Raw genomic sequence first — 16,285 nt, 5'->3', positions numbered from 1 at the left:
TTCAAAGATGGTGTAAGCCCCTTATCTATGTTTCTTACTACATCTGGATAGATATAGCTAGTTGAGATGAAAGTCTCATAGAGGGGAAGAAATGATAGGCCTTTAGTTTTGACCTCTTGCCCTAGAAAATGAGGCAACCATTTTTCTCTTTTTTCCTCTATGAATTTCATTCTTCTTTTTCAAGTGGCTTGTACCCCAGACCAAATCGATCATCTTTCTTAGGCATCATCCATGGTCATTGCATCCCTTACAAGTTAGCCCACACTTGCTGTTCTTTTCTTACCATTTCTTTAAGGGCCATCTTAAAAGCTTTGGATAGACATAGAATAGGCACTTTTGATCCTTCACTCATATAGGTTGCATTAACGAATTCAAAGGATCTGAAAAAATATTCTGGGGCTTCCTTAGCTGCTTCAACATATAATGTAGTAAAGAATTTAGTCACCAATAGATCTTTTTTACCAGCAACAATGATCACTTTTTTATTGATTATGAATTTCACTTTTTAATGCAGAGTGGAAGAAACAGCTCTTGTCATGTGAATCCATAGTCTTTCTAAAAGATAGCTATAGGAAAGAGTGATATCCATGACTTGGAAGATTATATCAAAAGTACATGGTCCAATTTGGATTGGCAGCTCAATATCGCCTATCACTTCATGACGAGTCCTATCAAAAACCGTCACTGTCATATAACTCATTTTCATGTAAGATATGTCGATTGGTAATCTAGATAATGTAGTCATGGGCATGGCATTCCAAGAGGATTCATTATCAATGCTAGTAGAGATAAGTAAGGCCTTAGCATTGCCTCTACCACCCGGTGGAATCTCATCATCGCTAAACGATATAAAATTTCCCACTATGATGTTTTTCACTATGCAATCAAGTTTCTCCAAAGATATATTATGAGCTACATAAGCCTTATTAAGTACTTTGAGCAAGGCATTTCTATGAGACTCAAAATTTAACAACAACGAGAGCATAAAAATCTGAGCTGGTAAATGATTTAATTGCCCCACCATACTATATTCATTATACTTAATAAGTTTCAAAAACTCACAAGCTTTTCTTTCTATAGCTTCATTCTACATTTTCAGCTTAGGATTAGGGCTGGGTGAGTTTCTTGATTGTTAGGTGGTCTATCCTTATTTTCTACGCTTGTCTCTCTTTTTTTTGCTTTTTTTTTTCATGCTTTCTCAAGTGCTTTTAGGTTATAGCACCGCCTACTTCGAGTTATGCCCTTTATGCCATTTATGTTTGCTGTACTTACATCACATGAGCCATATTAAAGAGAACCATTATCCAAACCTTGTGATATGATAGTATAATCATACTTTTAAGGGACTGCTTTATCAAATTTGTACAACTAGGGACCTTAATTATCACCTTTGGCATAGTTGTACAAACTGGTTCATCAATTTTAACACATAATTTTTCATCATAAAAGTTTATGACAGGCTCAAAATTCATATGAACTAGCTTATAAACCTTAACACTTGTTTTCCTTTATAAAAAATGGTAACAGGTTCAAAATTCATTTGATAAGGCCTATTTATGGATGAATCTTCCGTCATAACTTTCACTAAACTTTTTTCATGTTCTTCATAAAATTTGAGCAGGGAAAAATCCATCATTCTCTATAATTCCTATCGAAATGCTTCATAATCTTGAAGCGAATGACCAACCATCCCATGTGGAATTCAGAAATGTGATCAGAATTATATGTGAAATTCCCATTATCTGAGTTTTCAAGTATTGGATGAATCATATTAGCTTTCACATGGGCAACAAATATTTGATCCATAAGGGTTCTGATCTCGCATACTTTTCTTTTAATATTCTAAGTTATTTCACTATTTAAAGCATTTATTGATCCCCTACCATGATTAGGTAACGGATTGGCCTTCACACTTGGTTCAGCCTTGGTTGTGATATTTAAAATTTTGTTATTAATTAGACTTTGCACCCTATGTTTGAAAGCTGTACAATTTTTTATAGAGTCAACCTAAATTCCATAATGATAGTCATAAGAAGTTTTAGGATCATACTACTTCGGATATGGAGGTTTTAAAGACTCTATGGGTTGTTGGGCTACCAAGTGTTTCTGGAATAACTGAGGGAACAATTCCATGTAAGTCATAGAAATTAGATCAAATTGTTGTTGCTCTCGATTATTTTGAGGTTTCTTTCGATTAAAGTCTGTGGTGTTTGATTGAGGGAAAAGTCATGGTGAAGGTGATTAAGGATGAATATTGGCTTGAAAAGTATGTGTCTGGGTTGCACTGATTGGTAATGGTATGGGTTTTGAGAAATGTTAGAAATGGTTGGGTAAGATAATTGGTACATAAAACATGAGCAGTATGGGATAAAAGGTCTTGATTTTTATTTTTCAGTAGTGATAGCTTACACTTTTGTTTCTTTTTTCTTGGATGGTCATCTTTTTTTTTTTTTATCTAGAAACATCACCTCTATCGATCTTTTCATTTTTAATGGTATTTTCTATTATCTCACTCGTAATAACCATATCAGTAAAATTTTTCGTGGCATGACAAATAAGCCTGTCATAGTATGGGGCTCAAAGAGTATTAATGAATAAAATAGTTGTTTCTTTCTCGGTGAGAAAAGGTTGAACCTGAGTGACAAGATCTCGCCATTTCTGGACATATTCTTTAAAATTTTTGTTAGCTTTTTTTTCATGTTTTGCAAGACAGTCTATCTAGAGCCATGTCTGTGACATGCTTATATTGAGTAATAAATTCTTTGACCAGATCTTTTCATGAATAAATATGACTTTTATCCAATTGAATATACCATATGGTAGCTGATTTGGTAAGACTATCTTAAAAACAATGGATAAGCAACTTGACATTGCTTGTATGCCCAATTATTTTTTGGCAGAACATAGTGATATGTGCCTGAGGGTATTTGATTCCATCATATTTTTCAAATTTTAGTACTTTAAACTTTGGTAGGATTACCAAATCTAGAACCAAACTGAGTTCACTGGCATCAATTATGCCAAAAATATTTACACCCTCAATAGCTCACAACCTTTTTTCTAAGAGATCTAACTTTTACTGTACCTTTGTATTCTCAGATTATTCATACATATTTTTTTTTAATTTCACCTGTGCTCTTGGGTCATCTAAATCTGGGACCATAATGGGCTCAACATGATTTGCCCTAATGTTTAAACCAACATGTCATTGACTATATAGTTGAACCGTGAATGGAGGTAAATTAAACTGAGCATATGGCTACCTTTTAGGTTGTGTCATTTGTGAAGGCACTTAATGAGAGGTTTGAGCATAGAGTGGGGTAAACCCTAGTGGATATAATGAATCTTCCTTGTTATTGATTTTTTTTGGACTTGAGGCTCTTTTTCAGTGGATACTTTTTCAGCTACCCTTTTCCCCTTAGTCATTTTCCTTATCATGTCCATCATTTTAGCAATTTTTTTTCGAGTCTCTTCTTAAAACCTAGTCACTTGTTCTATAAACTCTTGTTGAGACCTAATTATTTGCTCTTGCATATCATATTGAACTTTTTCCATCCTTTCCATTCTATATGCTTCTCGTTTTCCATTATTCTGACTTATGAACAAGTGTTGTAATGATGATGAGTGGTCTGATCTATATTTTTTGATGGCCTAACTATTTTTGCACTTGATCGAGTTAAGGGAAACTCTTTGAGATTTATTATTTTGAGGACTCTTTCTTTTTGTCATGATGTATTTTTAAATGGAACACACATATGATGCATGAATGCATGAATGCAAAAGATGTGCTTGTTATATATCCAATATTTGCAAAAGATTTTAAGACTGAACTTGAACCACCATATCATAACATCACTTTATTCCAACTGAATATTTCTTTCATTACAATATTAAAATTTTTAAAAGAAGTGCCCTATATGCTTGAACTGCTTATAAGTATTATTTAGAAAATTGGTTAAGCATTGGATGTGCTATTCTAGGTAAACTTCTTCATTTACTTGTTTAGCTTCTTAAGCCATGTCTCTTGCTTTAAAGCTGACTTTTCTTATCTATTCTACTAGGTAAATGGCTTGAGATTCTTTCAATTGATAGTCTTTTTTCCAATACTGTGCTCTATGTTCAAATTGATCTTGTTCTTCTCTCAAAACTTGAATGGCTTCACATTGATAATGCATTTGCTGTTTCAAGTCCTCTATAAGACCTTGTAGTATCTTTTTTTCTTTCATAGACTGACTAAGCTCTTTTTTCTCGGATAGTAAATTAGACCAAAGCTGTGTTACGTTCTTTCTGAATTATTCAAGCTCTGTGATCATTGAAGTGATAGACTTATGGTAGCTTTCAAAAATCTCTTCTTGTTCTCTTTCAGGCTTTCAAGATTTTGCTCCACTCTTATCAATCTTATCTTTCCACTCATTAATCTTATGCTAAAGCCTCTTCTTTTCAAGCTCCCATATTTTTTTCTTCTTCAAATTTACACTTCATAATCTTCATGTCTTTTGGGCTCTTTTTACAATGGGCATCTTCTTGGTGGCATGGTTTCTCTTCTTTAAGACCAACTTTACTTGTGACATGTTGACTCTTCCATGTTAGATATTCAGGTGTAGCTTTATTTGTATATCATCCACGATCCACTCTTCGAGTTTGCTTTCATTCTTTGATAATCTCTTTCACATTTCTTAGAAATCTTGGCTCTCCGAAAGAGAATTCTAATTCCTAAACCCATGAGTCATTGAAACGAATTGCTCTGATCCTAATTGTCGACGAACCATTGTTGAAGCATAGCTTATACCTCCTAGTGGTCCTAAAAGTGGAACCCATGGCTTGTCACCACACTTGTACAACATGACTTCTCATGGCATCCATATAGCTCTTTATATAACTTAAGTATTGACAAGATTTTGCAAAGTCAATACCCATTCTTCCTTGGTTTTTGATTATGGCCACTCAATATTGCAACATTCTTTAATTTGCCTACTTTTATTGCTATAAGTAGGATGAAATTTACCCATAAGATGTTGAAGATGACTTTTTTCCCAAATGTAGAGTAATTGTGCATACCTTATAAAGTGTTATTCTCTTCTTCGACAATGATTCAATGATCTAAATATTTATGCTAGTATAAAAGGAACAAGATTGATTTTGTTGTCCACTTGCTAAAAGAAATCAATTATTGATAACTTGATATGCCCCAAGACTTTCGGGAAAATAATCAAGCCATAAATTACCAAAGCTATCATTCTCATGCCTCGTTCATCCTTTAAGTGTTTGATGATGTAATCATGTAAGATTTCACACAGGATGCAATCACTTTTGCCTTTTGTTTGGATAAATGAGTTCACATTTTGAGTGGAGACCTCATCATATAGGAAATTTTTTTTTGAGATCCAAGTTTTTGACCTCACCAATAGATTTTATCTGGATTGGAAAAATGCAACCATAACAATGTCATATACTCTTCAATCGTCGGGGTCATATCTATCTCGTTAAATATGAAACATTTGTATGCAAGGTCCCAAAATTGAACTAAAGCTCTTAGCAACTGATTTTTCATAGACACCAAAAGAGTGAAGCAATATGACTGTATTTTTCCTCAAAAGCCATCTTTCTAGGAGTTGTTACACGGTACCAAATCTCGACCAACTCAGAGATGTCATTTTGTTGAAGTCCCAATTTGATTTCTTCAAGCAAAATTTCTTGTTCAGATTCTTTCAGACAGTTTCCCATTCAATTTTGGGCTTCTAATGATAGAGTTATCACTATATTGATCTCTTCACACACAGTGAGCTTCAAAGCTGAGAACATTATGATGGTGTTTCGAAAGCAAGATTGAAAATCTTCTAACTGATATTAGCATATTAACAAGCACATCTTGTATGCAAGTGTTTATGACGATGCATGATCATGAAACAAAATGAGAGCAAAACAAAATAGGGTTAGTAATCATATTATAATAAATATTCCCTGATTGTCCTAATTTAGGGTACAATTTACAAAAAATGGTATGGCCCTATCTAAGGTTAGTTTCTTAAGGTTCACTATATGCATGGTTTGGTAATTAACATAGGTTAAAAAGATTCTCAAATTGATCATCACTGTCATCCACTCTGGACTATTAAGGACCCCGATCCTCACCCATAACAGGCTACTTACAAAAAAGATTCAACTTGAGTGAAAGTATTTCGCTAGCCCAAGCAGAGGCATTATAACCTCATGAAAGTGTAAGTATTCTACTACCTCTTAAAAATGGATAGATTTGGTAGCCCAGGTATAGAGCTTATGCATGAATGCAAATATACGTGTGTGTGAAGGAATGTAACAATTATTAATTAAAGTAACAGAAACAATATAATTAACAACAATATACAAATAAAATAACATAGTAAAACTAGATAAATCCATCAATTTTTCTTTTTTTTCTTATTTTTATTCTAAGATGAGATAAGAAATTAAAATTAAATATAAAAAAGACCATAAAATCAAACTTTGGATGTCGCATGTTTAATTTTTGGCTTGACACTCAAGTGTCCCTAGTGAGTCACCAAGTTGTCATAACGATTTTTCATCTAAAGGGACGCGATCGCTAAATTTGGTAAAAATTTTCAATGTCGCCACCAATCTTTTTGTATGGCATGATTAGCCACCCAAAATATCATATTTTATTAAAAATCTTAAAATTAATTAAGATTTATCAAAAGAAGTTTAGGTCTATTTCAAGGTTAGGTTGGGGAGTACGATTATCAGTGAGAAAAATATTAGCACTCTTATGTCACCCGTTCGAACAACAGTATCAATTAAATATGTGTAATACTTTAATTTTGATAATGTGATCTTTTTTTATATTTAAATTTAATTTCCTAAAATTTATTTATAAAAAATACTTCTTTGTTGTGAAATTGACATTATTATTATTATTCTGTATTTTATAAATTCTCCAATACTTTGGTGAAATTTATAAAAAATCTTTATTTAGATAAATATTTCGAGAAAATTGACCATTCACAAAATTCTCAAAATCTCACCATAAATAAAATGATTTTAGGAACATCCTAACTCTTTTGTGAGTTTTCAAAATTTATTAAATAAATTTTAGGATTATCCCAACTCTTTGATGAAAACCTAAAAATTTTGAATAAGTTCTAAGATCATCTCAACTTTTTGAAGAGATCCTAAATAAAAATAATTTTTTATGATAATTAAGTGATTTAATTAATCAATTAATTAATTTTGTTGTGATTATTTTTATTTTTATTGTTTATTGTTTTTATCTTTTTTATTATATTATTTAAAAAATTTTATATTATCCCGACTCACCAGCAAAATCTAAAAAATATTAATTTTTTACTTGTATCAAAGAAAATTGAACTTTTTTAATTTTCTACATCTTTTAAAAATATTTATTCAAAATATCAATTATTATTATTATTATTATTTCATTTTTATTTTTTGTTATTATTTTACATTGTTTAAATAAACCTTTGTTCTAGTAAAAATAATTTTAGATTATTCCAACTTTATGGTAAATTTTCAACTCTATGGTGAAATTCGAAAAAATTATTTTTACTTACAATAATTAAAGAAAATCAAACTCTTTTAGCTTTCTCTAAAAATTACATTTAAAAGATTCACTTAAATAATTTATCATTTTCTTATTTTTTTATTTTTTATAATTTTATAATAATAATTATTATTATTATTATTAGCCAAAATTATATTTTAAATTATCCCAACACTTTGATGAAATTTAAATAATCTTTGTACTTGCAGTAAAATTTTATTTTCCTTAAATAGTTATTATTATTATTATTATTATTATTAATTTTTTTGTATATTATATTTCTTAAGTCCATATTTTTATTTTAGTTCTATTTTTCATTTTATTTATTTATTTTAAAATAACAATAATAATAATAATAATAATATCAACAAAATAAATAAATAGACAATAGAAAAAATAAATAAACAAATAACTTAAAATAACTTAAAAATAAAATAAAAATAGAAAATGAAAAGAAAAAAAAAAGGAAAAACTTGCCAAACGGGTCGGGTCGGCGTGCAAGTTGATGCGCAAATCCTAAGAGGGTCAGGCGTGAGTCAAACACCTAAAATGAAATTGTTTTGAAACGCCTATAAAAGGCCTGTTTTTATTTTTTTCTTTAATTGTTTCTTTCCCATCTCTCTTTCTATCTACCAAAAAGCCTTTCTCTCTAAAAACCTAGTCTTTCTCGCTGGCTGCCATGGTAACCCAGATTCCAGTCAGTCGTCGTCGTGCACTAATGGCCGAAATCTTCAACTAGTGCTAGAAAGTTCAAATTTTCCCAGATTTCGACGATGAATCCAGATTTCGATCGTTGGAAAATTCAAAATTTTTCAGAATCCAACGACCAAAATTATTTTCAAAAATTTCCAAAAAAATCCCAAATTGATCTTTTTTGTTTTCTTAACACTCTTTGAAACTTAAATTTTTCAAAAAAAATTTCAAACCTCATAGATTGAGAATTTCATTCTCAAGGGGTCTCTTTTTTTTTGTTTCTAAATTTTTGCTTTTTGTATTTGCTATTGGTTCCTCATTAAGAGGACTATGATTGTTTTTGTTTTTATTTTCGCAGAACCCCTAGACTTCCTTTTTTTTTTTTTTCTCTCATTTGCCTTTTTACAAAAATCAGCTATTTTTATAAAGCTTCAGGATTCAAGTCCCAAATCTTTTGAGATCTTTTATGAAAAATTTGAAGGCCTATTCGATGACTTTGGTCACCGGATTTCAATCTGCCAAGTTAGGCAATGTCAGGGAGAAAAAGGAACCACTTTGGCAGCTTGATTTCAGTTGCTAGAGTTGAAACCAAAAATTTTTTTTTGACTTTTTCTTCTTCTTTTTTCATTAATTAATTAATTAATCAATTAATAATAATAATAATAATAAACAAAATTATATTTATGTTAAAATAAGACAAAATTGGTGCCTACAATACATAATATTTCTATGGCTCCATTTATTAAAGTGCTTTTTATTTATTATTTGAAATTTGATTTGAGCATTTTGTGATTCACTAGATCAAAGGGAGTCATTGTGATTTGATAAAATGATAACATATTTTCTTTATGTAAGGATTATGGTATTACCGAGCTCATAATATGGATATTTATAAGTATGAAAAACAAAACATGTTAAGCTATTGGGTTGATTATGGTAATGATGCATTGTAAATTTTGTTTTTGAAATCATTATTGTTTTGGGTTTCTTTACTTTGTTCAATGTATTGTATGTGATTGCTAATTACTTATAAGATATAGTTTGACATAAATAAGTCCATGAAATATCATCAAGTATAGTGGACACAATTGTTTTAAATAGACATCATAGTTGTTATTTATATGTATGATTATTATTGCATGCACATATCTCATATTGACATGTCATGTTATAAAATCTTAAAACTTGGTATCTATCTTGAGCAAGACTTTAATATGATTTGGGTAAGTCGTATAAATAATACCAAAAAGTAACATCGAGGATAAAAAAGAGATATACAGATACATCTGAATGCCATTGAGATTTCTTAACAAGTTTAAAGATATCGGCAAAAGGACTGATAATGAAAAAAAAATATTGAGATCACATTTAGGTATTTTCTTACTACACAATCATACTGAAAATCTATTGTCGATAAAGTCATCGGTACTTGTAACCATAGATTGGTTTTATGTCAATAAGGGGTAAAATGGTTACCATGATTTGGAATTAGATGATTTTATTGGATAAGATCATCTAAGATGTTATCTCAAAGGTTAAATTGTATTTTAAAACTGTGTCTATATCAAAGTAAAATTAACCAGCTCGAAGTATTATTTTCGTAAAATCAAACAACTTAATTAATATTGCTCAAGTGGGAGAATATTAGAATTTTTCAAGAAATGGACTACTATTAATTAGTGATTTTATAATTTAATAAAATAAATTAATAAATTTAGTCATAATATGAAACAAGTATAAAAATCAAAATAATTAATTGTAATAATTTATGTATGTATTTTACACATCTTATTAAGTTAGTGTAATTTAATAATTATGTAAATTTTTGACTTGTTAAACTTTTGATGGAGATGTTTTTAAAATTTTAATAAAAATTGACTAAGATCTCTTTTTATTTCTAATTAATAATATTTATCATTAAAAACCACCCGTAAAAGAAGGGCAAATAGAAAAATCTAATTATTTCATAAAATTATAGTTGCTTTTGCTTATCAGTTATGTGTGTCCAAATAAATATACAATATAATTAAATTTGATATTCTATAATTCACCAGCTTGCCAATGACAATTTTCATCCTGTTTATCAAAATTTTGGCAAGAATTTTCTGAAAGGAGTTGATAAGATTAATAGGTCTATAGTCGCTCAGACTAACATTGCTTTCAACGTTCGGGATAAGAGTGATGAATGATGAATTTAGCCCTTTCTCCAGTTACCGGGTTCTAAGGAACTCCATCAGAGACTAGACACTCCAAGCTTTCTGAAGGTCACTTCTGCTCTCTGCCTCTCTCTTAGACACTCTCTGCTTCTTACCTAGACTCTCATTCCCCCCACGATCCCAAGCCTCTTTCTCAAACTCACTCCCCAGCGGCGTCGCCTTCCTCTCTCTCATTCCACCAGCAACTCCCCAGCAACAACATCTGGCCAGCCACCGTTTCTGATTTAATCTCTCTCCCACTCCCTCTATCCTAGGCTAGTGGTGACCCCTTCCTTTCTCTCTTTCGAGGCCCTAGAATCAACAGCCAGCTAGCCACCCTTCCTTTCAGGCATAGTCTCCCTCTCTCATCCCCTCGATCCCAAACCAGAAACGCCCCGTTTCAAAAAACAGAAACATAACACAAATAGGCCAAAATAGACCAAACCCTGTTCGAGTTTGGTCATCTTATATGTTTGGAAGTCTTTTGAGTTAGAGACACATCCACACACTCTTTTTTTCCTTTGTTATTTCTCTTTCTTATTATTTCTACTTTCTTTATCTTGATTGCTTTTTTCCTTTCTGATTTTTACTTACATGATTTGGAATTTGGACCCACCTACCATGTTATCACCATTTTGATGATCAACTTATGGAGTTTTTACAAAAATGTGAATCTCATGGAAAAAGGTTCTTTTATTTTGGGATATTATTATGACAGATGAATGGCGAAATTGTTGATTATGTTAGGGTTTTGTGGCAATTCTGTTTCTGGGCCTTGTGGATTCGGGGTTTTTGCTACCTGGAATTTTTTTTTTTTTTTTTGCTTTGTTAGCAAATTTCGATATATTGCTAAATGATAAAATTTTCCTTTAAATCTGCATGTCACATCCAGAGGAAGGTGAAACAAAAGCAGAAAACATTAATAATAGCCATTTCCTTCATATTAGTTATAGGATTTATGATACTGGTGTCGTATTTTGATGCTGATAATAGTGTTGTTGTATTAGTTTTTAAATTGATCGGCACTTTTTTTTTTTAACTCAATAGATTTATGCTTAGGATTTGTAAAAATATAATTTTTTTATGTGATTTAATTTATATAAGATATTTGTCAAAAATTTCAATTTGAGTTCAAGCTTTAAATCAATAAAAAAATTTTAATTTTATTTAAATTTAATAAATAAATTTCATCGAATAAATTTGAGTAATTAAAATTTTATTTTAAGTTAAATTTAAGTTAAAAAATTTTGATCAAAGTCTCGAGTTTTAAATAAAGCTCAAAATTTTTACTGTATTGATTCAGGATAACTTGATTATATCCATAGATACCTCAAAAGGGAAAATATATATATATATATATGCTCTCAACAAAATTAAATTAAAAGCCCTAAGAAATTATCCCCCCTTTCTCTTTGTTTTGGGTGTGGAGAATAAAAAATTTGGGTTTTGTTTTATTTCTTTATGCATAAAGGATTAAGGTCAGAGTAAATTTTTTCATTCCAAGATTAGAGAAGATGGTAAGTTTCGGAGATAACTTCACTGAATTTATAAATAATTCATCAAAAAAATTGTTGATGATGGGATTCCCATCTAAATCTAAATTTTACAGTATTTGAATCCTATAAAATCAACTAATCTTTGAAACTTCTTTGACAAAAAAAAAAAGTTTTAGTACTATTTATGCAAGATTTCTTGCAAGATTCAATGTAATTATTGCAAGATTTCTTGTTTAGTATTTATTTATTATAAAGTGAATATCGATTGGCTTATAGGAATAGACCAAGACTTCATGAGTAAATTCTGGTAATTATTTACCTGTCAATTTGAAGACCGGCCTGGGATTAAAAGGCCAAAGTTTTTGTGCATTGAGTGTAAAATCCTGGACACCTTAAATTGGAAAAATTCCCTCTGAACCAACACAAACTTCCTAGTTCAAAGTATTTGAGAAAGAATATCGGAGAAACGGATTAACGGTACTTCCAAGTTAAAAAAAACAAAAATCTTCCAAAACTTCTCTATGATTTATACATAACAATTACTTCCAAAGAAAATAAGAGTAAACAATATCTTAATGAGAAAAATATATATATATGTTCTTAAAAGTAATACCCAATTAGAGCTTGAGAGATAGGTCAACCTTCTGTATCTCCTCCTGCCTAGTCTTCATACTAGCACCACCTGACCACCAACAATTGCTAATCATCTCATCAGCTGGAGAACCCATCATCTTCCGCATTATGTTGAACCTACCGACACTTGCTCGAGAGGTTGCTCCTGTTGCAATTGCATGGGAATTCTCCATCGACAACTTTCCTATTGCCGGCTGTTGGTCTATAGGAGGCCTTGACCAACTATGGTGTCCATACACATTTCCAAAGCCAGTTGACGAAGAAATATGAGAAGGTTTATGGATCATTGAATGCACCTGAATTCCCAGAGATCTATTATATGCACCGTGTAGTGGAAGAGAAGCCAAGCTAGAATAGTGGTTGTGATGAAAATAGGGGTGCCCAAAAGCTGTAGCTGAGGCAGCGGCTATATGAGCTCCCATCCTTTGTCCTCTTTTTGCTAGAGTCCTCTCTCTCTTGTGGGCATTTTGGTGTCCTCCAAGAGCTTGTGAACTGTAGAATTTTCTTTGGCAATAGTTGCATGAGAAAACTCGTTGCTCACCATCTGTAGGTCGGGGAGTTTCTGGTGCGGTACTGTCAAATGAACCTGTGTTCAAGGAATCAATAAGATTGAGTTCTAGATTGAACCCACGATCACAATCACTTGTAGTTAGATTTAGATCTAGTTGGAGACAGGGCTTTGCCTCTCGTTCACGATCTGTGAGTACTTCATCTGGACCTGGAGGGGCCTCTGGTGTTGAAACGATGCACGAGGTGCTCTCAGAGGGACTAGGTTCTTTCCTCAGAGATTCCATAGGAAAGAGGAAGTTTTTTTGAGTCTCACACTCACCTTTGTTGGTAAACGATGAAATGTTTTGTTGACAGCATAAAAAAATAAAATCTTTTTTTGTTGAAGGGAACCAAATGCTTTTGTGTGCTAATATTATGCCTATATATGGAATATTGAATAAGGCCTGATGCACTATATGCCTTACAGTATATTTTTCCTTTATAAAAAGACATTGGTATGTTTCTTTATCACTCACTCGAAAGCTTGCTTTAATTGGAACTCCACCATGGCATGTACTTGTTTCTATCCATTCCAACAGATATCTAGTTTCTTCCTATATTTGATCACTATACTAGTCCTTGTTTGATTAGTACAAGCTATACCTGTCCAAGGGATACACATTTTTCAGGTACCAAAAGTCCTGCAAAACTATCAGGTACATGCTAGAGTTTTTTTTTTTTTTAATATTATGCTTTTGAGTGTCAAAAGTGCCAAATCATGGGGAGACAATCTGACCTCTTTGTATTGTAGACGACACAGTTCTCCTATGTGCTTCAACTCCGTCAAGCAGGGGCACCATGTCCCCAGCCTGTTACTTTGAGCGTGCACCTCTACACCTTTTGTGGGGCTTTACTTTTCTAATTTCTTGGATTTTTTGCCCAACTCTTTCCATACTCTATTCAATAATTAATGGAACAAACGCACAAACACGAGTGCCTACATAGGGAAAATGTTCGGTGATTTGATGGAACGCTAATTGGCGCATCGGTGGGTCTCCCGAATCATGATTATGGGTTTAGTTTAAGGACATGACTTGATTATTTGAGTGGATATAAAATAATATGGTATTTTATTTTTATTAATTTTTTTAAAAAAATTTTAAAAATAAATAAATTATTTAATCTTTTAAATTAAAATAAAATATATCGTAATATATATTTTATTAATCCAAGAAACTGTCTGTTTTCAATACATTTATTCGAAAATCTAAGTTCAATGGTTGTTGTTTAACGTGTGATTGGTCGTAGTCGCCACTAAATTGAAATAATGTTAATACATGTGTCTATCAGCTGAAGCTAGCAAGTAGATCCGAATTGCGTAAATATATATATATATATAGAATCAAAATATCATAATTGTACAGTAAATGCTTAAATATTTACATGAAAAATATTTCTTATCCGATAAAAATTTAGAAGCTAGAAACTGTACCAGACTGCCAAAGAGATGAAAAATCTCGGTGGACTTGACTCACAGAGAGAAAGCAATCGGGTTCAAGTACTTGTCTTGAAAAAAAAAAGGGTTTTCAAACTAAGTTTACTATCAACAGGAGGTGAAAACAGGAAAACGATCTCATAATCAACTCCTGAAAAGTACAATAGTTAAAATTCATTGGATCGAGATGGCATTTGCATATATGTTAGCTTCCCCTTCAAATAATTTAGTAGCAATTTGAGGAATTTTGAATTCATTAGCATTTTGCATGTGTAAAATATTTCCACCACAATTATTTTTTATGCTGCACATGATACAAGTAGAAGAAACATCTTTTTTAGAGGCATAAGATGTCAAAGGCCACTTAGGGGTGACATGTAAACCGGAAAGAATTTCCTCATTCAGATGGTAATCCTGCATGTCAAAATCTAACTCAATTTGTCGTATATGGAGGAAATTAAGTGGTGGGGTCAGTGACAAATGGCCGACAAAGAAATGGTGAAGCTGATGTGGAGCCCTTATGCTATGATAGTGCCATCCTATGCAGTATAATTATTAGTTTAAGATGAACAAATCTCAAAGGATTAACCCTTGAGATAAGCATAATCTTAGCTTTTACTTATACAAATTATTATGACAAAGCAAACGTCATTTTCGCCAACTAAATGTCATCCAATCCTAACCCCACAAGGGACATCGATCGGTTTTGACAGAAAAGAAAATGGGGGCATGAGTGGATTTGAACATTTCACTTTCGTTGGCTTATGCAAATGCAAACAACCCACATGATTTTATTATAGGCAATTACTTGTCTAATCAAATTCAACCGGATCTCTTTCTAAGATCTCTCTGTCTAGCTTTTCCAAGTCTACATTTTTGAGAACCTAAAAGAACATCACTTCCACATCAATTATCTAAAGAGATCATCAAATACTTTTGAAGTGGACAACATAATCCTTTCTTCTTGGGCTCTCTCAATTCCATGATATACTTTGATTTTACTCATTTTCTTTTTCTCCCCTCTCCCTGTTATGACATGTCAGAAATGCATAACACAGCCAAGTTGCTTATTAATAATCTTCTTTAATATTTCATCATTTTATTAGGGTATACATAAAATTAGGAATTCAAAATAATGTTTCCAATCCATTATCAGAAAATATCTTCATCAATAATGAAGCTATATTTTATTCATATTTCATTTCCTGTTATGGTCAAGAAAGTGTGTGTTTGAAATCAAGAAGCCAAATCACTTTAGGACAAGAGAATGTACACATAACTGGCTGTTTTTTAGTGGAAAACAGGACTTTTGAAAGAGAATTTCATTGGTAATTGACCTTACATTATCTTGTTGGCGCAAGATTTTTGTACTGTTTTCGCCACGTACGGTTAAAGTTGAAAACATATTATGTGCAAAAAAGCATTTAGCTATAACAGAACAGTAAAGCTGAATTATTGCCCATTGGGCATCCTTTTGAGAGGGATCATAAATTGAAATTGAGAATAAATAAATAAATAAGTCAATGTGGACTCGGCCCAATAGTTTGGAAGTAGGTTCCACTTTCACATCTATCTAGTATCTAACTACTATTTGCGTCAACTCAGATGCTCAGGAGATGTGTCCAAGCGTTCTTTACTAAGAAAGTCCATCCCTAATGCAACCATCAAAGCAAATCGACCTTTTTTATTTGTCAATTATTTCATGTAACCTGATGGTTCGACAAAGGAC

General features: G+C 31.7%; 1 protein-coding gene across 1 annotated transcript; it reads right to left on the bottom strand.

Annotated features, from left to right (window-relative positions):
* Nucleotides 1–12,278: 12,278 nt before the first annotated feature.
* LOC111304060 (zinc finger protein 3-like) lies at nt 12,279–13,471 on the bottom strand. Its single transcript, XM_022900575.2, has one exon. The coding sequence runs from the start codon at nt 13,364–13,366 to the stop codon at nt 12,557–12,559; it is 810 nt and encodes a 269-aa protein (XP_022756310.1). The 5' UTR covers nt 13,367–13,471; the 3' UTR covers nt 12,279–12,556.
* Between the last annotated feature and the right edge of the window lie 2,814 nt (nt 13,472–16,285).

Source organism: Durio zibethinus, chromosome 13, assembly GCF_047325235.1.
Source record: "Durio zibethinus cultivar Kanyao isolate XHJ-2024 chromosome 13, ASM4732523v1, whole genome shotgun sequence".
Taxonomy (NCBI): Eukaryota; Viridiplantae; Streptophyta; class Magnoliopsida; order Malvales; family Malvaceae; genus Durio; species Durio zibethinus.
Note: the sequence above shows the minus strand (reverse complement) of the source record. Positions and strands in the feature narration are given on the sequence as shown.